Here is a 23,236-nt window from a genome sequence, read left to right as displayed (position 1 = left end):
ATTAAAAATATAACATTTACAATATTAAAAGGCCATTGTAGTTTATAAAATTATATTTTACCTGAGTAAATCGAAGACTTGTCTGTTTTGCTAAATTTACTCATTTCATCAAATCATGCCTGTTTTTACATTAAACACCATAACCAGTTAAAACTTATTACTCACACACACACACACAATCACTGTTCAATAATTAACAAAACATACTTAACAATAGTCTTAATTAATAATGGAAAAATACTTTTAATTAAAGGCATTATTTAAAAAAAATAAAACAACAAATTTAAAACAACAGTGATAAAATGCACTTTTTTTAACGTGCAAAAATAAAACAGTAAAAAAATAAAATATAAAATTAAACTTTCAAAAATGTAATGTAATTAAGATTGCTGAAGATAACTTCTCACTCTGCTCAAAGTTTTATTGCAGTTAACAACTTGGTTGTAAATGAGGATGGAATAGATCTTACTACTTTATATCCAATATATAGAGCCAGTCCAACAGCAAGACTCTTTTTAAAATAGCCTTTGCTTGGTTTATCATTCACTCTGAAATAAAAAAGTAGATGTTAATCTTAGTAAAACAAAGTAAATATATAATAAATAAATTTTTTTTTTTAATGCTTACATTAAAATGGGAGGGATATCTGATTCTTTGACTTTTCCCCAAAGTTTTAAAATACCAGGAGTATGACCAATCCCGACAATCCCTACAGCAACGACAGGCTCTCCTTGACCTGTACCCGGAGGAAAAGTTATGCAAGTCGCCAGCTGAAGACTGTAAGTTAGATATTTATCTCTTTCCTCGATGAACACTTTGCCCAGTTTAGGGAATCCTTCTGTCAATTCTTGAAGCATAGATTCAAGGATGTCGCACTCTTTGTATCTTTCGACATCTTCCCGGCTGAAATATTGATATGTGAAATAGCTGAAGTTTGATCGTTAACGCTCACGCATACCTGACGTTTGGCTTTTGGAAAATAAGTGTAACTGCCAGTTTGATAGTTTCCCACCAAGTTAAAACACTAAGAGCTCGCTTTAACGTTACTTTTATAGGCCTGTCACCAAAGTGGAAAAGGCAGTGCCTCAATTTTTTTACCTACATTCAGAATGAACATTTTAATCTATCATAACAATTAACAGTGTTTATAATTGTAAATATAAAATTATAACTACCTCTTGAAACGCTTTCCGGAATTCGCCACCAGGTGCCATGCCCAAGTCTCGAGTAAGCTGAGCAGAAAGGTTTAAAAGAAGAATGTTCAACATGCCTTGAAGTACTCCATTCTCTTTTATAATATTTATCATCTTTTCTACATTAAAAAATGTTATACTTTTATTTTTTTATATGAACAAAAACCTTACTGTATGAAACAAACCTAATGATAAATTTCTCACTTCTTCTTCAATTGTCTTTTCATCCATACGAAGAATGTTGGCCCTTCCTTTACAAAGCTCAACAACAACTATGTCAGGCTTAACAGCTTGTATAACCTGAGCAATAATATAGAAATTAGGACGTTACAATGTAAATGATAGACATCGACATACCCGAGAAACATCTTGTTGGCTCTCGAGGCTGAAGTGAGCAGTCCCGACAAGATAAAGCTTCGAATCATTCGCGCCACGCAATAATGTCACTGTATTTGGAAGATTTGCATCGAATTCTTCAATCGAAAATTCTGTATATGAAAAATAATTAAACAATTAATTTAACAAGTAAAAGATGGACATTTTTAACCCCTTACAGTGATGAATCACTATGTCTCTGACAAATGTGTCCCTATGACTGTCATTAGAAGATGGATAAAACAACAAATTGAAAAAATTATCTGGAATTCTTTATTTTGTATATTCGGAAACATTTTTCATTTATTACTTACATAGCAATGGTCTTAGAAAAGGAATTTGTTGCAATATATGGTCAATTTTAAATTTTTTTCTTTAACCTTCCGAAGAAAATTCTGTATGAATAAATATAACAATAAGGACCAAAGGTTATTCAATGCAAAACTTGTATGATAGACAAAATGTGAGTTATATAAAATAATATGCACACTTAGTTGAATAAAATATGCGGGAGATTCATTGGAAGTTATAATGGTGGACATAAAAACTATGGAGTACTATGTGGTGTCTCTATACTATATGCAGTCACCTCTATCCAATTGTATCACACCTACACTGCTGGCAGATTATTATAAAAAGGTTGAACCATAAAAGTAGAACATGGTTAATAGAGTAACAAGTATAAATGCTAAAATTAATTCACATCTTTCAACAAATCTGAGCATATTAAATCTTCAAAATTTTCACTAAAATAGTTAAAATAAAGACAATTTTTACTGCATAGTACATAGGATAGTGATAAATAATTCTGGAAACAACTATTTTTACTAAATTAAATAAAATGAATTGTCCAAAACCTGTCTTCATTTAATGTGATTATCATAATGATGGAGAAAAACTATGTAGTGTCTATTTGTAATAATCTATGTGTCTTTGGTATTTGCATTCACCACTCCATTACCCAATTATATGAAACCTGCATTGCTAGTAAATTAATACAAAAAGGTTGAACCATAAAAGTAGATCTTAGTTAATAGTGCGACAAGTATAACTTCTAAAATCAATTTACAACTTTTGACAAGTCTGAGCATATTAAATATTCAGAATTTTCCCTAAAACTGTTAAAATAAAGACTAATTTAACTGCATAGTACATAAGATAGTGATAAATAATGCAGGAAACAATTATTTTAACTACATCTGCTTAAATGAATTGACCAAAACCTCCCTGCATTTAAAAAGATTCTCATAATGATGGACAAAAACTATGGAATAATCTTTGTGGTGTCTTTACGGTACATGAAGCCACCTCTATTCACATATTTAATAACTGCTGTAAAATTTAAACATCTTTTATAAAAGAAGACGAGCCCCATTAACTGTGTAACTTCAGAGTTTAAGATCAGTCCTGAACTTATCAAAACATTTAATTTAATTTGAGAAGGAATGTAAACATTTTTTCTTGACTAGTTCACAAAATAGTATTAATTCAATTACAAAAATTGGTGGTATATTTAATAAATCTAATTAATAAAAATCTGTCTACATTTGTAGTGATTCTCATAATAGTGGCCTAAGAACTATGGAGGTCCATATGGATTCTCTGTTAAATGAGGCTACCTCTATTCAACTATTACACTCCTGGCATATTTAAAAGCTTTTTTTTTTTTTAATAGAAGTAGAGCTTTTTAAACAGTGCTACTAATGTGCCCCTAATGCTAAAACCAACTCACACCTTTTGAATCGGAGTTGTTCTCGTCCATGGCGTATTTGTTTATTAGCACTGTTTTTCCTCGACAGCTTCGTCACCTCCCATAGACAGTGTGAAAATATTTCTTTTTGAAAAGGCAGGGGTTCAGACGGAACAAGGTCAGTACTGGGACGTTCTCGGAGGTGTTTCTCGATTTCCAGTCTGACGAATACGCACTTCGACCCAGTCTGATCGTATCGAACGTGGGACAAGTACATCCAACCTTATGTGACGTCTAACAGAACATAAGCATTTATAAGACTTGTCAGGTTCAGGTTATGTACTATTTCTAGAGATCAAGGTTGCTTTAATTCAATTCCTAAGCATTTACTTTGACTTTTATCTGATTCTAAAACCTAATTGCATTCTAGAAAAAAGAGGCTAGTAATTTTTTAAAACTGTATTAGAATCATATGAGTCATTGAGCTTATATTTTTTTTTGTAATGCAGTGGTTTACCTGATATAGAAAACACGGCAGTTACCTTGACCACAACAAGCGGCAAACTCCGTCATCCCGAAATTGTGTTCTTGTTGTCCGGTTTTATAATATAATTATCGAAATGAAGATCGAAGAGGTGAAGAGCAGCGCGAAGTCTCAGAGGATTTCTTCACACAGTCACATCAAGGGTCTGGGACTCGATGAAAACGGTGTCCCAATCCAAATGGCAGCCGGCCTCGTCGGCCAGGAAAGCGCAAGAGAAGTAAGCCTTTTTTTAATGTATTCACTGCGATATTTGAACTTAATAAAAACACTAAACAAAACTTCAATGGGTAGGTTCAACAGACAATTACTTGTACAATTTATAGTTGACATTTTGTGTCATGGTAGTCTAAACAGTTGTCGGCGCACATTTCCTACAATGGATCTAACAGTGTCAAGCTATAATCCAAATGGATACAATAGTTTAATCGTTTTGTCAAATAGCTGTTGTTTGACCATTCTTACATTGATAAGCAGTGACAGCCTGGCCAGCTGCACTTTGATTTGACGATCAGTGCCAGTCTGGACAGGTGTACGTTGATGATCAGAGCCAAATGACCAGGTGTACAGTGACAATCAGTGCCAGGCTGGCCAACCACACATTGATGATACGTGTCACTGGCCAACTGCACATGAATTTGATGATCGGTGCCAGTCTGGCCAGCTGCTTGTAAACGATCGGTGCAAGTTTGGCCAGCTGCACATTGACGATCAGTACCAGCATATGCATAGCAGACTTCACTTGAAACTCTGGTACACTCACCCTGCCCATTACTGACGATGTAATCCTCTCTGCAAACTTCGATTTTAATCCTAAGAATACAATCCTTCTAAGTCCACCTCCTTACCTTAGAACCTTAATTGTGATTGAAAATAAATTAAAACAAATCCCAATATATATTTTTACCCTCATATCTGAATCACATTCCACTTCCTGCGGCAGATTGTGTCATAGACTTGGGCCATAAGCAAAAGGTTCACAGGAATCCACATATGCAACTCAGATGTGGATGTAATATTTGAGTTGTGTAATACACCCTTGAGAGCTGTTGTATCCCTCGATCTTATAGTTCATCAAGAAATTTTATTAGTTTTAATGGTTGAATTTCTTCTACATTATACATCCCAAAGCACTTTCTTCATGCAAGTGTAGCACCACAGTTTGTTAGTAGGTGCATTGATGTCTCCTCAGCTTCTCGCAGAATATGCACGTACCGTGTTGGATTATACCAATCATCGTTTTAATGCCCGTTCAGTCCACAGTGCCCTGTTAGAATCTGAAGTTTTTCTTGATTTCTTTGTTGGGTGTTGTTTCTTTCTTTTCGAAACTTACTAGGATCTTATTCTTGGATTGTTGTGTCCAATGAGTGAATTCTTTATTTTCATCCTGTCTAAAATACTGATTGATAGTGTGAATCCTTATTCCACAGAAGGACTCATGACATATCAGCACTATAGTCCTTTCCTTGCAAGGGCGTTTGCTTTCTCATTTCCATTTACACTTACATATCCTGGGCCCTATCAGAGAGTATCTTTATTTAGTATTGCAATTCACCACCATCTTTGAGGTAATAATGTTTGAGCTTAGTGCTCTTATGGCTGCCCGGCTATTTCACTTGGAGACGAATATCTGACTGTTGGATCAAAGTGCTCTATAAGCGTTTCTATACATAGATCCAGTTATTTTACGCCATTTGAATTTTCTTACTATTAGAACCAATAGTCAGAAAGGTCTTAAATTAAAACTACACTTTCAAATTGTCATATAGAAGGACTTTAACATTGTCCAGGCATGAAAGTTTTCATTCTCCTTTCTCAATTTGAAATGCCCAATTAGGTTGTATTTATGTACTCTTGAAGCCTAGTGTGCATATCCCCATTTACCCAGGAAAGTTTCCAATAATTCTGAATACTATATTCCAAACTTATAGAAATTTATAACAATTGGCCCATATTGGATTGGCATGAGTTAGAATAAGCCTATTATAACAGCAATCAAATTGACTGGAGAAAGAGGACTGCAGTAGCTGTGTGGTCAGCTCGATAGACTCTCAGCTCATGGACTCCACGGTCGCCAGTTCATTTCCCATTATCACCCCTCATTTTTCCCCTCCACATTAATACATCCTCAATCACACCATTTTCAATGTTTCAAACATAAGGCCATTAAAAAATATAAAATAAAGGATTTTTAACATATATTGCTTTCCTTTAGGCTGCAGGAATTGTTGTAGAAATGATCAAAGCAAAGAAGATGGCAGGGAGAGCTGTACTAATGGCAGGACCTCCTGGTACTGGAAAAACCGCTATAGCATTGGCTATGGCTCATGAATTAGGAAGCAAGGTATCAAGATTATCAATAAGTTCAATTAATTTTATTATCTAAGGTTAATTACTTGAAATAATTAATACAGTCAATTATGACCACTAAACATATATGGATTAGTATCAATAATGTTGAAAATATATTTTGCAGACCTGACCATTTTAATATGCTAATTTTTGTTCAGGTGCCGTTTTGTCCAATGGTTGGTTCAGAAGTGTTCAGTTCAGAAATAAAAAAGACTGAAGTCCTTATGGAAAATTTCAGACGGGCAATCGGTCTGAGGATCAAAGAGACCAAAGAAGTTTACGAGGGTGAAGTCACAGAATTGACTCCAATTGAAACCGAAAATCCAATGGGCGGTTAGTTCAAACTAAAATTTGTATATCTCAAAAGGTATGAATCAATTGTTAATTCCAGGATATGGTAAAACTATTTCTCACGTCATCATCGGCCTGAAAACGGCAAAAGGTACAAAACAATTGAAGCTCGAGCCTAGTATTAACGAATCCCTTACAAAAGAGAAGGTCGAAGTTGGAGATGTTATCTACATTGAAGCAAACAGTGGAGCTGTAAAAAGACAAGGAAGAAGTGATACTTACGCTACTGAATATGATTTAGAGGTGAGTTAAATAAATTTTCTATTAAATTACTCTGTTAATTGAACTTTTTCTTTATTAACAGGCAGAAGAATATGTACCTTTACCTAAAGGAGATGTACACAAAAAGAAAGAAGTTATTCAAGATGTAACTCTTCATGATTTAGATGTTGCAAACGCTAGGCCAGAAGGTGGTCAGGACATCCTTTCAATGATGGGACAGTTGATCAAAGCAAAGAAAACAGAAATCACGGACAAATTGAGAACTGAAATAAACAAAGTTGTCAATAAGTAAGTATTAACAATTATAATTTTAAGTAATTTATTTCTTTAAGAAATATTTAAATTTTTTAAATAAATTCCAGATATATTGGGCAAGGCATTGCTGAATTAGTTCCGGGTGTATTATTTATTGACGAAATTCATATGTTAGATATTGAAACATTTACATATCTCCATCAGGCACTTGAAAGTTCGATCGCACCGATAGTAATTTTTGCAACAAACCGTGGTCGTTGTGAAGTCAGGTAAGACTAATAATACATTATAAACAATTGACAGAACATGTTAAAAATGTCTTTTAAAGGGGGACCGAAGATCTGGTATCTCCACATGGGATGCCACTTGATCTGTTAGACAGGCTTCTTATTATCCGCACATCGCCTTACAACAAGCAGGAATTAACGCAGATACTCAAAATCAGAGCTCAGACCGAAAAGCTCAGCATAGAACCGGATGCGTTGGCCGAACTCAGCAACATTGGGACAAGAGCTACACTCAGATTTGCCGTTCAGCTTCTTACACCTGCAAACCTAATGGCCAAAGTTAATGGTAGGACATCTATAACTAAAGAAGATGTGATCGATGTCTCCTCTCTCTTCCTCGATGCTAAGTCAAGCAGCAAAATTTTATCCCAAGACAAAGATGCATTCATGAAATAAGAGAATCATAACTGAAAATTAAATTTCTTTATGCATTGTATTATAGGCACTTTTGTATTGTTATATAAAACAGTATAAGCAATTTCTTTTTCTTTTTCATTAAACCTGAACCTGTGAAACATAATTTTTAGTTTGATTATGTACAGTCATTTTAATCTGCCAATTACCAAATAGGCAGCAGCAGTACAGTAAACCTGATTTTTCCCTGTATGGAATCATAGGGATTTCTTCCTTCACCTCTTAAACTTTTGTTTATTGTCCCGGATTTCTTGAAGGAGTTTTCTTTCATTATTTAGCTCAAGAATGGTTTTTCCAAGTATCATCACCTTTTCCTAGCTATTGCAAGGCAGTTGCATACGATATGTTCAGTTGTCTCTATCTCTTCACTTAATTCGACATCGGGCATCGGATGATGGTCCCATTTTTTTTTAAGATCGGGCTTAACTGAAGTTATGTATGTTTGCCAGAAGTTTTTAATAACTTTCTGTTGAGTAAGCTTTCCTCTTTCTCCAATTGGTTTGTTTATGCAAGTAGTCTGCTTGTCGCATGCCTGGTTTGTTTCTTTAGATTCAAGTTCTTTTTTTTTTAACATGGCTGTAGATTGTGCGACTATGGATTTAAGCCCGTGTTGTTCCAAGGGGCTCTTTTTAGAAAGTATCTTTTTCTACATTACTTATAATTCTAAACATAATTACTATGGGTAAGGATTCATGTGAAACATATGTTTTTATGTAAGGTTTTGGTTGAAATGAAAAAGTTAGTGCCACGAGTGGGATTCAAACGGTCATGATAGCTCAAGTGGTAGAGCAGTGGTGTATCTCGCTTGTGGCACTAACTTTTTCATTTCAACCAAAACCTGACATAAAAAGATTAATTAATTGAAAGAAGTAATTTGGTCAATAGGCCATTAAATATAATGGGATAATTAATATGGTAAAAACCAGTGTGAACCCATTTAAAAATAATTATTGAGGAAGTATAGACATGTGTAAAACAATTTAAAGATAAATAATCTTGTAAAAAATTTGTCTTAAAAATAAATGAAAATATTACATCTAATATGATAATTGTACATAATATTTTTAACTTCATTCTGCATAATTATTCTTGTTTAATAGGAGTAAGTATTATTAATTTGAACAGTAAACATAAATTTGCAATTTTTTTTACATTTTGATTTCTTCCTATTGTAAATGGACTATTATGTACTATACAAACTGAATAGAGATTTGTATAATAAAATCAAATGACATTGCCACCGTGTAATAGATAAAAGTTTAACTCTTGTAGTTTTAGTATAAGTATAATAATTGTATATGATAATCTTTATTTTAATTTAGTCATTAATGACCAAACTCTCGTTGATACCACGTGGCGCTGTACAATGCCTTTCGAAAAAGACGGTTATGGACTTATGATTCTTCTACAACTACATCCTAGGTATATGTATGTTATGTAACCTCATGTTGTTTATACAAGGCGTTATAGATGTTCCTAAACCGTGTCAAGTGACAATGCAAAGTATAAAACGTCAACAATTTAGATTTATTTAAAGATAAAATATATTGATTTATTTTAAATGGTAATTAATTAAGTAAGAAAGCATGAAAAGATCAAAGGGCTCCAGTAAACCTGAGGCGCGTGATAAGAGTATAAAGTCCATTGAGCCTCAAATTACCAGGCAGGACATCAGAAAAAGTAAGCATTACGAGGCAAATATAATAAAGTCTTATTATAGCTTCCAGTCGGGAGTATTTACTCCTAGCGATTTTAAGTTAACAGGGGAGAACATTATTCTTAAAAACCTGAGCAAGTATGATGTGTTTTTGGAGGATCCGTATGATTTCCACGTAAGGGTCACTGCCTTGTGTTGGCACCCTGGAAAGCCGAACATACTAGCGATAGGTTCGAAATGGGGTGAACTTGCGTTTAGAAAGTGGGTGAACTTTTTTGGAGATATGGTAGAGTTGTCATCCTTCGAAGGGACCGGGCCAGGAGGTTCGATTACAAATATTTGTTTCGATCCATTTAAGGATAATGGGGTCTTTTTAACGAGTGTCAATGGAACTGCTAGATGGTGGGACTACGAGAGCGGAAAGGGTGTCAACTTAATGACCACAGGCACACATGAAAAATGGTATTGTAGCATCAGTGCTTCAGAAAAGACGGGTCTTATCGTCGTTGGCGATGTTAATGGAATACTCACAGTTTTGAATAAAGACATGAAACAAGTGGATTCATATAAAATACATAAAAGAAAATTGATCAACGCTGAATTCAGTAATGCAAGGAATTGGCTGTTAGTGACATCCTCGCTTGACCACACCGTCAAAGTCTGGGACATTCGGAATATGAAAAAACCTACAGTTAGTAATAAGTGCACAGAAAATTATCTACAAGTTTTACAACATAACAAAGCTGTAAACAGTGCTTACTTCAGCAAGACGGATGGCAACCGGCTTCTTACGACAGACCAACATAACGAACTCAGGGTATACCGCGGACCGAATTTCGACTTAGAAACCATTATATATCACCCTCATCGCCAGTTCCAACATCTCACAGGGATTCGAGCTACTTGGCATCCTTTGGCAGACCTCATCGTTATTGGGCGCTACCCCGATCCGCATTGGCCAAACTATGAAAACGAAGTACTGAAATCAATTGATATTATCGACCCCTCCTCGGGAAAAATAAAAGTACAAATGGTGTCAAATTCACTCAAAGGAATTTCATCCTTGAATGAAATGAATCCTACAGGTGATCTAATGGCTTCTGGGATGGGGATGCATCTTCTTTACTGGAGATTAAAACATCAGACAGATAATAAATTACCCAAATCTGATAATAAGCATTCTGATGATAGTGGTAATGATGATGATAGTGAAAATGAAAATAAAACCGATAAGCCACCACCAAAAAAACCAAGACGTACTTTAAAAGAAAGCAATCACAGTAAAAAGTTAGATTACGATAAACGTAATAAGCCAGGGCCTAAAAATAAAAAACAGCTATAAATAATAATAAGCAGTTACCAATCTTAATGCCTATGTTAGAAATAGTTTAAAAAATTGTGACAATTTTTACTACACTCTACTCAGGGAAATTGTACAATGTTTTAATTGAAACATTTGTTTTTTATACATTTTTTTATATTTTGCTATTGTTATTTTAAGGTATTATTATACACAATAAATCTGTCAAACCCTTTCCTTTTGTTGTTATGTCCTTGTCTCAAACATTATGACTAATTATTATTTTTATGTAAGGTCTTGGTTGAGATGAAAAAGTTAGTGTTACAAGCAAGATTCATCTCAACAAATGCCTTACATAAAAAGAATAATTAATTGAAAGAAGTTATTTGGTCAAATAGGACACTAAACATAATGGATTATGTGTGATATTTAGTGACCATTAGTTGATGATTATTTGGAGGTCGTGAGATGCGGTCTGGTGTGTCGTACGTTTTAGAAAAACATTTTCTTTAATGTGCCAACGTTTCGATCTTTATTGAAAATTCCAAACAACAATTTTTTTCACACCCTACATGTATTTGTAAAATTTAAACAATGTTTATAAATCCCAGGCCCTGAAGATGATCTCGATAAAGATCGAAACATTGGCACAATAAAATGTTTTTCTAAAGCCTTCGTCACACCAGACCGCATCTCACGACCACCAAATAATCAATGTGTAAATAATGAAATTTGTATATCAGCCAATTGTCAGTTTAAGCTTTTTAGTTTTAAGATAAGTTTAATTGTTATCAACCAGTTTATATTTCTAAAAGCAGCCAGATCTTGAAAATTTGGAGTACAGATATTTAGTTTCATCTCGACTCATCCTAGGATATAGACTTCTCAGTACGTATATAGTCCTAGGTCCTAGCATATCCGTGGCTTTTATCTGCTACATGAGTTTTAGCACATTAAAAATCAAAAAAATTGTTTCATCTAAATGTAGCAAACTATATTGCAAGATCTTTCACAATTTTTCTTATTTAAAGGGATAAAAAGAATTATACATATTTGTCTACAAAAAAGCACAATATATGTTTAGTTTTTATGAGTTCAAAATTTTTAAAAATAAATTCTATCAAAAACAGAAATACATGCATTAATACAATTTATATCTAAATACTGAACATAATACAATACACAATAAAACTGCATTACTTCCCACATAAAACAGTTTATCACTCTTAAATAATTGCACTTTACTTCTTAAGTTGATTTAAGTAACAATTTCTTTAAGTTTAGTTTATATAATTATAATTAGAAAATTTATTTGTAAAATAATACAGTAGTGAATAGTTTATTTTAAAGATTGCTTTCTTCTTTTTGCTAATGTCACAACGTTTGTTTCTGGAAGACAGACCCTGAAACAGAAAAGAAATGAATAATTTTACAACTATTACTAACAGTAACTTATTTAAAAGTTTTACTTACTTGAGAAATAAAGCTAGGAGCGCAGTAGAAGTGGCAAACAGTAGAAAAACGTAAGGCCCAAGCTTGTTATTCAGACGTAGAAAAGTCATGCCAACGATGAAATTTCCAGCCCAGTTTGCCACACTTCCCAATGCCATGGCAGCCGACCTGGGCCCCAAATCGAAAAGCTCTACAAAGTGAATTTGTTTTACAGGTTAAATTACAGTGATAAAACTTCACAATTTATATTTACCTGAGCCTATAAAAAATGGTATCGGTCCAAGGCCGATACCGTACATAATGATGTATCCAAAGAGTGAAACAGTAGATAGATACAGCATCCAGCTAAATGTAACCTAGCAATGTGTTCTATTAATAATAGAAAATATTATAAAATGCATTTTACATACAGTGTACGTTATGGCGAAGGATAAAACAACTAAGAAAGCTGTGCCAAAAGTGCAGCTTAAAATCGCCATAGCTCTTCTTGGAAATAAGTTGATGACCGGTATCATTATCGCAGCGACTATAAAATTGATGCTACCTGCCCCGAGACTTGCATACTGAGCATTTGCCTGAGATAATCCAGCCATTTCAAAAATTCTTACTGAATAATAAAAAACCTAAAACATATAAATTATTGTGATTTTGTACAAGCCCAATTTGAGCTTAAAGGCCCCTCTTCACAATGGCCCATCTTTAGCCACTACAAGTCATCACCATTTTGTGGAGGGTGTGTTAGCATTCAATTGCATCAAAAGAGCAACAAGATGCACAGTAAATTTCTACCCACTGCTACCACACATTTGACCATCGTCGACCAATGGACATGATGGCCCACTGATGGAGACCTTTTTCGGCCCACTGAAATGATGAGCCATGTGTAGAGTAGGCATTAACTTGTACTTACTGCATTGATTCCACTAAACTGCTGCCCTCCTTGTAAGGCACATACCAATAACAGTTTAATTCTTAAAGGACGGTTTGCTATAAGTTTTACAATTGACCAGGTCTCAGGCTCTGAGTCAGTTTTCTCTTCCAACTCACCCACGACAAATTCAGCAGGAAGCTGTCTCAGGCTCGTAAGCTCTAAATTCAAACATAAAATTAAACTTTATCAATATAATTAAACAAACAATTTTTACCTTTAATTGCTTTCTGTCTAAGCCCTCTTATGGTGTACAAATATTTTGGACTTTCAGGTAAAAAAGGGAGAGCAATAGCGCTGAGCAAAGTCAAAACTGCATACATGCCTAACAGGTAATTCCAACAATTTTCAGACCCTAAAATAAATTAATATTGTTTAGACATTAGCCTACATCGCTTTTTAAAAAAAATATAATATAGAAAACATACCAAAAATCATTGGAAATCCCAAACCTTGAGATATAGGTACTCCTAAACTTAAGCCCAATGGACAAAGGACACCCGTTGCGCCTCGAACTTCTATAGGGGCCAGTTCTGTTAAATACATCGGCATTATTGTAGTTACCAATCCTGAAAATTTCAAAATGAATAAGGAAAAAATTATTTACATTAACACTTGCAAATATAAATTCTAACTTCTGATAAAATAAAAGCTTCACACAACCATAACTGTTTACGCCGGAGAGAATTTTATTCATTTTTTTTAAATTTTGTTTATTTGTTCAAATATCCATGGAGACAAAAAACAAAAAAAGGGTCTCGGGGTCCAGCTGGCCAGTTAGTATTGGAGAGTGGATCAACGCGTTTGTCTAATTCTTTTTTGATCTCGATTTGTAATCGAAGTTACAATTTACGAGTACCCCACCGGATTACGAAGTTATTTGTTTTCTCTTCGCCCGCTCATCGTTGTGGAATCACGTCGCCTGCAATTCTTCATCGTACATCATTTGCTGTTCACTGGTCAGATTTTTCCTTTCGGCTGCTCACGTCTTCTAATAAGACTTTAATTTGAAGTGTTTGTTCTCATAATTGTTAAGTACTGTGAAAAACATTTAAAACCAAGTTTCTTGTATAGTTTGATTAATTTTCTGTAATAAGTCTGTCACTATTCTCTTTAATCTATTGACCCTGGCCAGGTCACTTTGTTGTTCAACTTATGTAAATTAAATTAACTTTATCGCCCAATGTATGTATATCATATTAATTTAATTTAGTTTAATTTAATCTATATTTCTTCATATCGCGTCCTGATTCTGTCAGGGAGTCAACGTGAAGGGACAGGTTCCGGCGAACTAGCAAAGGTAAGGAGTGCTGCTGCCAATTAAGGATAGCCCCTTCTTCCAACACAATAACAATTTGTGTAAAATTCTAGCCTTGAGAATCATCCACCCTGGGTGTTGGTAGGCCTTGGTCCTAGGGCTGTCCAGCTACCAAGACTGGGCTCCAGCAGTTGTTAACAGCTTTCATCCCCTCAATCAAATCCTATATCCAAAACCATTCTCACTCTTAAATACATTTTTCCTAGTTACATACCAATGACTCAGGCTGATGGAGTACTTGACATTCCTCCATCACCCATACATATTATAGAACTGATCCAATTGAGGGTCGATAGGGTACTCAATTATTCCCCAGGGGACACAAAACAACACATATATCAATATTTTATAAAAGAACAGGGGATCCCAAATATTTGCTGTGTCAAGCATAATTCTCGGGTGGCATTCCTACTCTCTATATGGAGCCAAGGAACTGCACCCTTCAATTAAGGGGGACACATTGAGCAACTTTTCTCTATATGCCGGACAAATGGGCAGACTTTGTCAAAAGTTAGTCTGTGCGTCAACCTTGCACGGCCTATCCTTAATCGGGTAAGGATGACCTTTCTTCTATGAGTCAGGTCCTCCAAGGGCCACCAACTGACAGTGCTCTTGATATGCACAGTCTGGCTTACTGTCGTTGCCATTTCTCTCATGTTTTTTTAATTAATTAATTTTTTTTATTACATTTTAGTGTAAGGGGGCCATGTTGGCTAAGTTCAGAGGTTGGGACATCCCAGCCCTAGCCGGCTCACATCCATCTTTTCGTTACCCTCTAGACCTATGTGTTCATCCAGGCACCCACACAACAATCACCATTTTGCCAAGGCACTCCAGTTAAAATTAAAATTAAATTCTAGCAAAACAGGAAATCTTGAATTTATAAGGAAATTTATTAAAGTACAAAAATATATAATAATGTAATGTAAATATATATTTACCGCCTCCGAGACCAGCAACAATTCTTCCTAGAAGGACTACCTCTATAGAATTTAAAGGTTTTGAAACTATGAACATTAATGCTGCTACAAGTAGAAAGATTGCAGCCAATACCAAGCCCCCTTTCCTATGATAAAAATATGATTAACTATAAGTTACTTTAAAATATAAATACTATACATATATTAGTATTTATATTTATACTATAAATATAAATACTATAAATAATGATAAAAATAAGTATTCACCTGCCAATCCTATCTGCGACCCAAGCACCTCCCAGAGAACCGACCATACCACCAATCAAATATATAGACACTATACATGACCAAATGCTGTCCAATCCTGTGCTATCAAGAGCTATGTTGTAATGTGCAGCCACGGATTCATTACACCATGCTTTGATAATCTATAAATTATCAAATTTAAATTAAAAATTTTTGCAATTTCTTAAAAGAAAGTATTCTTTTTGGTCTGGAAGTATGGTTTTTACACAATAGATCTCATTCTAGAATGAAAAATTATACAAAAATGCAAAGCGTCCATGTTTAACATAAAGCTTACCCCTGCTGGTGTGTTGACAACTCCAATTGAGAATCCAACAGGAACAGCAAGACCAATTGTTGTGGAGGCTCCTGCCAGCACGAGCTTCCTTGTCCAGCCGAGATTCTGCAACCAATCAACCAGTTCTGCCACTCCTGATTCCAACAGCAAGTGAACTGTTAGAACCAATCATACCCAAAAAACCAATCCCTCATAATTTATCATGCAAAAATGTATGCACTTGTTTAGTTAATGCCAGTCCACAACATTCCTAACTACTCATAGTGCTTACCATAGATAAATTTTGTTATACATAAGAAAATAAATGTTAAAGGTGACATTAAAAAAAACCTCACGGTGAATTCGTTATGTTTGGACATCCTCCGCTTACAAAGTCAAGTCACTGAATGATGGTCTACAAGGGAAAAATTTCATATTTACAGTCGCTGTGGCGTTTTATTAACTAACAACGACACTCAGCATAATAGAATAACAACTAAAATCTGAAATGAAATTATCTTTTATTAAGAACTCTCTATATGCTTTATGCAACAATAAAGGAGTAAAAGTAGCTGAATAAGATATAAACAGGGTGGCATAAAAGGATAAAAACCAACTGTACCTTATAAAAATAATGTAAAATCCTTACTGCACAAACACTAAATTATTACATGTATGTAAAAACAAATTTAATAAATTCCTTGACCTATAAAAGATTTTACAAAGACAAATTTTACGGATTTTTTAATGAAAAAATTACAAGACCTGACTAAATGGTAGAAAAACTATTATAAATTATTTCACAATATTGAAAAAATAATTATATAATGAATTTTTTTTCACTGTTTAATTAAGCTAATTTATAAATGTTTTGTAAATATATTTGAAAATTATTTGCCACTATGAAGAATAATGGCACAGCCATTTTCCCTTGCATTTATTAATTTTACATGTGCAAGATAATATTTCATAAAATGAAACTGAAACTGATTTTTACTAAATGGTTTAGACAAAATGTCATAAAAGAATGAGGAATTCAAATATATGTCAGGTCTAAAAACAAAAACAAAAAATTTAATACGTAATAACTGTTGTTTTCTTATGTTTTGGGCAATGATACATGCTATTATCATCTTACTAATCACTTTATGTGACTTAATTAGCATTTGATTACCCATTGTGTGCATGGGATGTGTGATTAACGATTTAGAAATGTACAGTTCACTTGTGGAATAACCCTGAATTTTTTATTTATTTGTTTATTGTATTATTAGGCACGTGACCACATGCATGCAGGAAACTTTTATTTATTCGTGACTAAGTGAATGAATGTTAAAATGACACTGGGTCACTTACTAGGCTCGTCTATATACAAATTTATTTTGACTTTGTGCTACGTCCAGCGAGGAAAATCAAAACCTGTGACATGCAGACCAACACCTACCAACAACTTAAAGTGAATGAAGTTTCCATATTCTCTGATGAACCCATATTTATTTTTTTTAAATCTATTAGAAACAGTATTTAAAAAACAAATAAATAACTATGAAACACTTTTAAAATAAAAAAGGATTGATATTTAAATCCTTTTTCTTTTATTTTGGTTGTTGGTCAGAGTGAGGGGTTTTAACGAACAAAAACCACTAAAATCTTCGTTCCCCAAAACTTCTGAAGAGTGTAGACAACAAGAAGTATATTGTCCTTAATTATATGTCAAATATTTTTAAAAATAAAATATAAATGTACAATTTAGTGAATGGTTTTCTTACAAATTTTATCTTGTAACGTTGAACGTGGCATCAAAGAAATTTATTCATTTTAGAAAACCCTTTATATAATTGGACGTGTGATCATGATTTATTTCCCATTAAAATTTGTGCAATTTCAGTTTTCAAACTATTAAAAATGTGTTTCAACACTTAAGCAAATTTTACGCTTTTATCTAAATGAATTACAATCAATCACATAACATGTACATACGGTTTTAGATTGTGGAGAGAGCAAATAAGCCGCCACAGACGACATAATTTTTCAAAAAGCTGCTGTTATATGTACATATAAAAATAAATCCAAGGTTAGAAGAAATGTTTTATTTCATTCAGACTAAAATAGGAATTTATCTGTAGTTTTTAAAGATTAAGTTGCTTCAGTAGTGGGTAGATTCCGGCCTTGTAGAATGTTGAGTGTACTTAACAAAAAGAAAAAATAAAGATAACAGAGGAGGAATTTGTATTGACCAGAGTTTAGAATTGAGATTAATTTGTGCATTCCAAACATAAGATAAAATTAGTTGTAATGTTTTAAATGTTGTTAGTTAAAGAATTGTTTCACTGTATATATTTTTGTCTTTATTAACATTTTTTAATATTTATTGTACTGATTTTCTCTTAGGCACTAGTAATACAAGTCTCAATTTATCTCCAAAACCCATATGGTAATTAGTTGATAAACTTTAGCTTTTTCAACTAGAACTATTTACCTCTTGGGGGACCGCGGTAGCCGAGTGGTTAGCATGAGAGACTCTCACGCCGCGTTCGTGGGTTCGATTCCCACCGTCGCCTCTGGCCCTTTTTTCACAATAACCCCCCCCCCCCAATTTGATCACACATATATGAATTGTCACATGGCTAATATGCATAGTTCATAACGCAAAAAAAAAAACTATTTACCTCGCTTAAAATAGAAAGTACAAAACTTTAAAATAAATTATTATTTTATTGTTTTCGCTGTAATTTCATAATTTGTAATATTTGTAAATAGGCAGATTAAAAAAATACGAAAGACTTACCACATTTGCACTTTGAGACATTTCTGATTTTGGAAAAGCTGGTTCATAAAGGCAGCGTTTGTCCAAATCCATATCATCGACTTCAATCAATCCTAAAAAAAAATGACAAACATATATTAAAGGATATTTGGCACTATTTATGATATATATTTGTACAGTTATGATCTGTACAAATACGTGTTTAGAGTTGAAATGTTAAATGATTCTGAGAAATAGATCTGACTGCGTAGGGACCTCCATTAAAATGGAGAGGTCAATTAAGTATGTTCGAACAGCAATAGATTAAAATTCGATGGATAGTTTCTGCGTTCAATCATCTCTGATTGGTCAATGCCAATCCATTATAAGTGAACTATTGTGCGAATTGTTCTGATACTTTGGAACCATTTTATAAATTTACATTGTATCTATTTTTCAATTATAAATGTACAAATATAACTATTATAATCTAACTGGAAAAAAGCAAGAGAATATGAAACAAAATAAAAACACGCTAATAAAATAAAATACGTTATAAAAACGAAATCTGGACATAGTCAATTCCCATCTGCAAATTTAAATTGAGGAGATATCTCGTCCATCTCTGATAACTTTGTGACATTTATATAATCCTTCTGTAGCTTTAAAAGCATCATCAGGAAAATAGTAAGACATAATTTCATTCTGATATTTGTTTTGGAATAATAAAATATAATCATTCAATTTAAACATTATTAAAAACATTAAACACTTCAATTTAAATACTATGTTATTTTTTTTTAAATTGAACAATGATTTCATTTCTGATTAAACTATACTATTTTTAAGTTCTATTATTCACCAACACATTAATGGTTTAGAATTATTTTAAATTACTCGTTAAATTCAAAGAAAAACATTGATAAACAACTAGAATTTAGTTTAATAAAGTCAGGATATTAGATTAACAACTAAAAACAGATTAAACAAAATTTATAATAAATTTTAAAAATATTTCTGTATATGGCAGTTTAAAAATATTTTCTCAGTCTATTTATATTTATAGAAATTTTAATATTTAATACGTTTTATTTTTATAAAATGTTTATAAAATATGCCTGTTGAGGGTAGCATGATTAACTCAAGAAATTCAAATTTCAAAAAAAACCTCAGTCAAATTTTTACAAATCCATAAATACTAGTATTAAGTATAACATTTTGTTATAGTAATATTTTTAGGGTAAGGCTTAATTGTTAACTTTACAGAGTTTAATGCATTGACACGGTGCTCATCACTGTAAGGTAAAGGTCCCGGGTTCAAATCCAGTGGCCCTGAATTTTAAACACTAGCACTCTAAATTAAGGGTTACTAAGGGTTCAAATATTTAAGTAGTTGAAATAAATTCATAAAAAATGTATAAATAAATGAATAAATGAAATTAAATAAATAACTAAATGAAAAAAAAAGTAATTTTTCTTAACTGCAACATCATAAAATTTAAATTTTTAGACATAATTCATTTTCAATAGCAAAAACTTAATTTTTTTTCTTCTAATGTTTAGTTCTATGTCGTTAAATAGGAAAAGCTAATTACTTACTTAATTAAAACATTTTTTTCTCTAAGCAAGCAACATAAAATACGTAAAGAAAAAATATTGTCGATTTTCAATTAAACCTTAGTGTCTAATATCCAACGACCAAATGACCATCGTCCTGACAGTGGTGTTGTAGAGGGGGAGATAGACAAGAGGGAACAGTCTCAACAATAAAAATTAAAAGGCTGATAATGAAAGGGTGAACGAAACTATCGTTTTACATAATTAAAACTAGATGCTTTATTCTTCTATCTTTTTTATTTTTGGTTTATATGATAAAAAAACATATACATGTTTTTTTATTCATTTCAAACCATCCCTAACCTTTTAAAAAATCTAATCTTTCTTAATTATTATTGGTTAGTCATACAGCCATTTTCAAAGCTATTAGGTAAATTAATTAAAAAAGTAGAATAGTTTATATTTGTTTAAGAAAAAATATGTTCATAAAAAAATGATAAGGCAAATTTGAAAGGAAGAAAAACAGTTCCTTCAAGCTTTCGAGGAATACAACCCCTCGTCAAGACTTTTAAACTATTTTCGATTTACTTGGTTAAAAAAATGAACACGTATTAAATAGAATATTAAAAATTATGGTTTCAACGTTAATGAATTCAGCTCGGAAGAGTGGACAAGATCTACCACCCATCCATTCTACATGACTTAGAACTTTTTTTTTCTCTTTCAAATTGCCTTTATTTCTTTAGTATACAATCATAATTATTAAAGCTGTTATTAATCACACCAAATATACACATAAATAAAGTTTGTTGTAAAATATATTATTATTGTGCTGTTCATCGGTTCATCCAGTATGTAGTTTGTTTGTTCAAAGTGGACTGGCTGGTAGAAAAAGCCATCGAGGGGCGATGCCCAGAAGCCGAGAGCAGGCAGTAAAAACGACCTGTTTACGTGTATTTTCATTTTCCCTTTTATTATTTGAAACCTCTGAGGATATGGGAAAAATAAAATTCTAAAATCTACCATCTAAAAAAAAACTGAACAAGAGAATTGTATTAAAAACATGCTTTATTTTAAAAAAAAGCATACAAAATAATGGATACAAATTACATATAAACATGAATTAATTCATGTAGCACTACTTTTTAATATAACGAAAAAAACAAAAAACGCCGTAGATTTTATTATTTCCTTGCTTTACATTAGACTTGAACAATAAATAAAATATTACAAAAGTGAGATCATAATTTTATACGCTTTGGTATGAATCACAGTGCGACAAATCACTCATTAAAAGAAACTATTTGAGCAAAAAAATTCTACTCTGTCAACATTCTTTGGGAGATCCCACGAAAGAGCATACAATGATGACAGATTCTATGAGCGCTGGCAGGAATGAGCAGAAGAAGAATATTGGCCAGTAAGCCGTCGTTTGCCAAGAGTGAAGAAGCCATTGCGAAGTAGAAAAGCATGCGAAACCATGGAGAAATATCGCTATTGGTGTTATAAGGTGATATATTATAATGAAATTCTAGGACATTAAACGTTAATCAGAGTATGTACATGTTGTAGCAGTGTCATTGGAAAGGATACACATTAAACTAATTGACGTTCTGAACATGGAGATCCCTGTAAAAAATCCTAAAAACTCGATAACAATCGACGCAATCCCTAGTGACAATCCAATCGTAAGCCTGTACAAAAATACTTCACATTCAGAAAAGGCAGCCTGTTTTTAGGTAATACAAAAATATCTCAGAATAATAAAATGTACTTACTCTTTATCTTTAGCATTGTATTCTTCCTCTTCATATTCGTAAGGTAAGCTTGCAGTTACGTTTGAATCCTAAATTTGAAAATATCTTAGGCTTAAAAAAACTGTAAAGCCAGTTCGCTCTAAATGTAAAGCATTTTTTTGTTGTTGCAGTCTATCAATAAATTTTCAGCGTGATTAAATCAAGATGGCCAGAAAGGAACGAATTCGTAAGTTCAAGAATATTTGAGCGTAATGCAATCAAATTAACTTGTAATGTTAATTAATAGAAAAAAATGAAGGCTTAATGATCAAACAAAACTGTTTTAAAAAGGTTATCGCTAGTTGAAAATTAATACTTACTCGTGACCATATTGCTAGAATTAAAATGATGAGATTCGCGAGGAGAGTGAGAAATCTTGCAGGAACTAATGAGTCTGGTGAGAAGTTAGATGACATTTCTTTTTAATCACTTCCTGCAAAATTGAATCTTGTTTTAAATGATAATTACTGTTTTACCTCCTATTCAAGGGGTAAATGACGAATTACAACTTAAGAACATAAGTATTTAATACTGATAGACCTGGTTTGATTTGATAAACTTATTAAATAATAAGTAAGTACATTAAGCTACACAGAGATAGCAATATTTATTGATTTTTAAACTAATAATTAAATAGAGAGGAAAAATACTAACAAAAATATGGCAGATTATGTTTAATATTCTTTGTAATAATTTCCTCAAATAAAGTTAGTTTTGATTAGTAAAAATAAAATAATTAATTAGTAAATATTTAGTGAAACAACAAAACCATAAAGATTACATAAATCCTTATCCACACAAACCTTAAATCAGCCTTTTTGGGGAAATTCTTGTCTCAATAATAACGCGATATGACGGAATATACGTTCTGTAAGGTATAAAAACTACAAATATTGAGAGAAATAATTTATAAATAATTTACTAGCCTATATTAAAAATAAAATAAAAAACTGAAATCTATGATTGCCCTCCTGAGATCGAAACAACGTCTAACTATACAACTGAGCTGACTACTTTCTACTGGTAGTTGGTACTTGGTACTGGCCAGTGGCCACTGGGTTTTTTAACCTTCTATTTGACCTCAGAATTGTGCTATAGATGTAGAATTTGTATGAGTCATACTAAACGGCTTGTCAGGTGAGACCTGGATCCATGCCTTGTGTGCCCTAGCAACCCGACAAATTGGAGAAAAATTCCAGAACAATTTTCAATAAACATTTCAAAACAGAAACGATATATGAATAAAATAATGCCAATACTGCCAGAGTTCATGCTTGAAAATAATTTAAAAGAAAAACAACAAAAAATCTTCAATAAACC

General features: G+C 32.8%; 4 protein-coding genes across 8 annotated transcripts; 2 read left to right on the top strand and 2 right to left on the bottom strand.

Annotated features, from left to right (window-relative positions):
• Nucleotides 1–35: 35 nt before the first annotated feature.
• On the bottom strand, nucleotides 36–3,710 carry LOC106668122 (traB domain-containing protein). Its single transcript, XM_014396586.2, has 7 exons — nucleotides 3,303–3,710; nucleotides 1,551–1,681; nucleotides 1,379–1,493; nucleotides 1,176–1,312; nucleotides 959–1,098; nucleotides 628–903; nucleotides 36–548 (listed from the first exon to the last, which is right to left on the bottom strand). Exons 1-7 carry the CDS (start codon nucleotides 3,328–3,330, stop codon nucleotides 413–415), a joined length of 963 nt encoding a protein of 320 aa, XP_014252072.1. The 5' UTR covers nucleotides 3,331–3,710; the 3' UTR covers nucleotides 36–412.
• On the top strand, nucleotides 3,613–7,702 carry LOC106668115 (ruvB-like helicase 1). The gene is made up of 8 exons (XM_014396575.2): nucleotides 3,613–3,697; nucleotides 3,768–4,019; nucleotides 6,015–6,143; nucleotides 6,310–6,484; nucleotides 6,543–6,745; nucleotides 6,807–7,012; nucleotides 7,087–7,248; nucleotides 7,308–7,702. Exons 2-8 carry the CDS (start codon nucleotides 3,879–3,881, stop codon nucleotides 7,660–7,662), a joined length of 1,371 nt encoding a protein of 456 aa, XP_014252061.1. The 5' UTR covers nucleotides 3,613–3,697; nucleotides 3,768–3,878; the 3' UTR covers nucleotides 7,663–7,702.
• A 1,304-nt stretch (nucleotides 7,703–9,006) lies between these two features.
• Nucleotides 9,007–11,058, top strand: LOC106666549 (DNA damage-binding protein 2-like). Its single transcript, XM_014393827.2, has one exon. The coding sequence runs from the start codon at nucleotides 9,267–9,269 to the stop codon at nucleotides 10,677–10,679; it is 1,413 nt and encodes a 470-aa protein (XP_014249313.1). The 5' UTR covers nucleotides 9,007–9,266; the 3' UTR covers nucleotides 10,680–11,058.
• Nucleotides 11,059–11,765: 707 nt separating this feature from the next.
• On the bottom strand, nucleotides 11,766–22,330 carry LOC106669784 (solute carrier family 2, facilitated glucose transporter member 1-like). Of its 5 annotated transcripts, none has more exons than XM_024228691.1 (12): nucleotides 22,237–22,330; nucleotides 18,606–18,697; nucleotides 15,839–15,943; nucleotides 15,523–15,683; nucleotides 15,277–15,401; nucleotides 13,446–13,586; nucleotides 13,235–13,372; nucleotides 13,000–13,178; nucleotides 12,500–12,712; nucleotides 12,343–12,445; nucleotides 12,111–12,279; nucleotides 11,766–12,040 (listed from the first exon to the last, which is right to left on the bottom strand). In XM_024228691.1, the coding sequence occupies exons 1-12, from the start codon at nucleotides 22,244–22,246 to the stop codon at nucleotides 11,977–11,979; spliced, it is 1,500 nt and encodes a 499-aa protein (XP_024084459.1). In that variant the 5' UTR covers nucleotides 22,247–22,330; the 3' UTR covers nucleotides 11,766–11,976. The 5 variants fall into 5 exon arrangements, with proteins under 5 accessions (XP_024084459.1, XP_014254993.1, XP_024084458.1 ...); XM_014399507.2 differs by lacking the exon at nucleotides 22,237–22,330 and adding an exon at nucleotides 17,798–18,005 and having other exon boundaries at nucleotides 18,606–18,683; XM_014399496.2 differs by lacking the exon at nucleotides 22,237–22,330 and adding an exon at nucleotides 20,163–20,273 and having other exon boundaries at nucleotides 11,767–12,040.
• Between the last annotated feature and the right edge of the window lie 906 nt (nucleotides 22,331–23,236).

This window comes from Cimex lectularius, unplaced genomic scaffold (genome assembly GCF_000648675.2).
Source record: "Cimex lectularius strain Harlan isolate CLEC.00 unplaced genomic scaffold, Clec_2.1 scaffold147, whole genome shotgun sequence".
In the NCBI taxonomy this organism is placed as follows: Eukaryota; Metazoa; Arthropoda; class Insecta; order Hemiptera; family Cimicidae; genus Cimex; species Cimex lectularius.
The sequence above is the reverse complement of the archived record's forward strand: the minus strand, read 5'-3'. Positions and strand labels throughout refer to the sequence as shown.

Bases quoted from the DNA above. Each gene is read 5' to 3' on its own strand.
- LOC106668122 (XM_014396586.2), bottom strand. From the start codon at position 3,330: ATGGACGAGAACAACTCCGATTCAAAAG. The intron at 1,313-1,378 runs GTTTGTTTCATA...TTTTTAATGTAG, and splicing joins AGTGAGAAATTTATCATTAG to AAAAGATGATAAATATTATA. The intron at 549-627 runs GTAAGCATTAAA...TTTTTATTTCAG, and splicing joins GATATCCCTCCCATTTTAAT to AGTGAATGATAAACCAAGCA.
- LOC106668115 (XM_014396575.2), top strand. From the start codon at position 3,879: ATGAAGATCGAAGAGGTGAAGAGCAGCGCGAAGTCTCAGAGGATTTCT. The intron at 4,020-6,014 runs GTAAGCCTTTTT...GCTTTCCTTTAG, and splicing joins GCCAGGAAAGCGCAAGAGAA to GCTGCAGGAATTGTTGTAGA. The intron at 6,144-6,309 runs GTATCAAGATTA...ATTTTTGTTCAG, and splicing joins CTCATGAATTAGGAAGCAAG to GTGCCGTTTTGTCCAATGGT.
- LOC106666549 (XM_014393827.2), top strand. From the start codon at position 9,267: ATGAAAAGATCAAAGGGCTCCAGTAAACCTGAGGCGCGTGATAAGAGT.
- LOC106669784 (XM_024228690.1), bottom strand. From the start codon at position 16,197: ATGTCCAAACATAACGAATTCACCGTGAGGTTTTTTTTAATGTCACCT. The intron at 13,587-15,276 runs GTAAATATATAT...TGAAATTTTCAG, and splicing joins TGTTGCTGGTCTCGGAGGCG to GATTGGTAACTACAATAATG. The intron at 12,041-12,110 runs GTAAGTAAAACT...TTTCTGTTTCAG, and splicing joins CTCCTAGCTTTATTTCTCAA to GGTCTGTCTTCCAGAAACAA.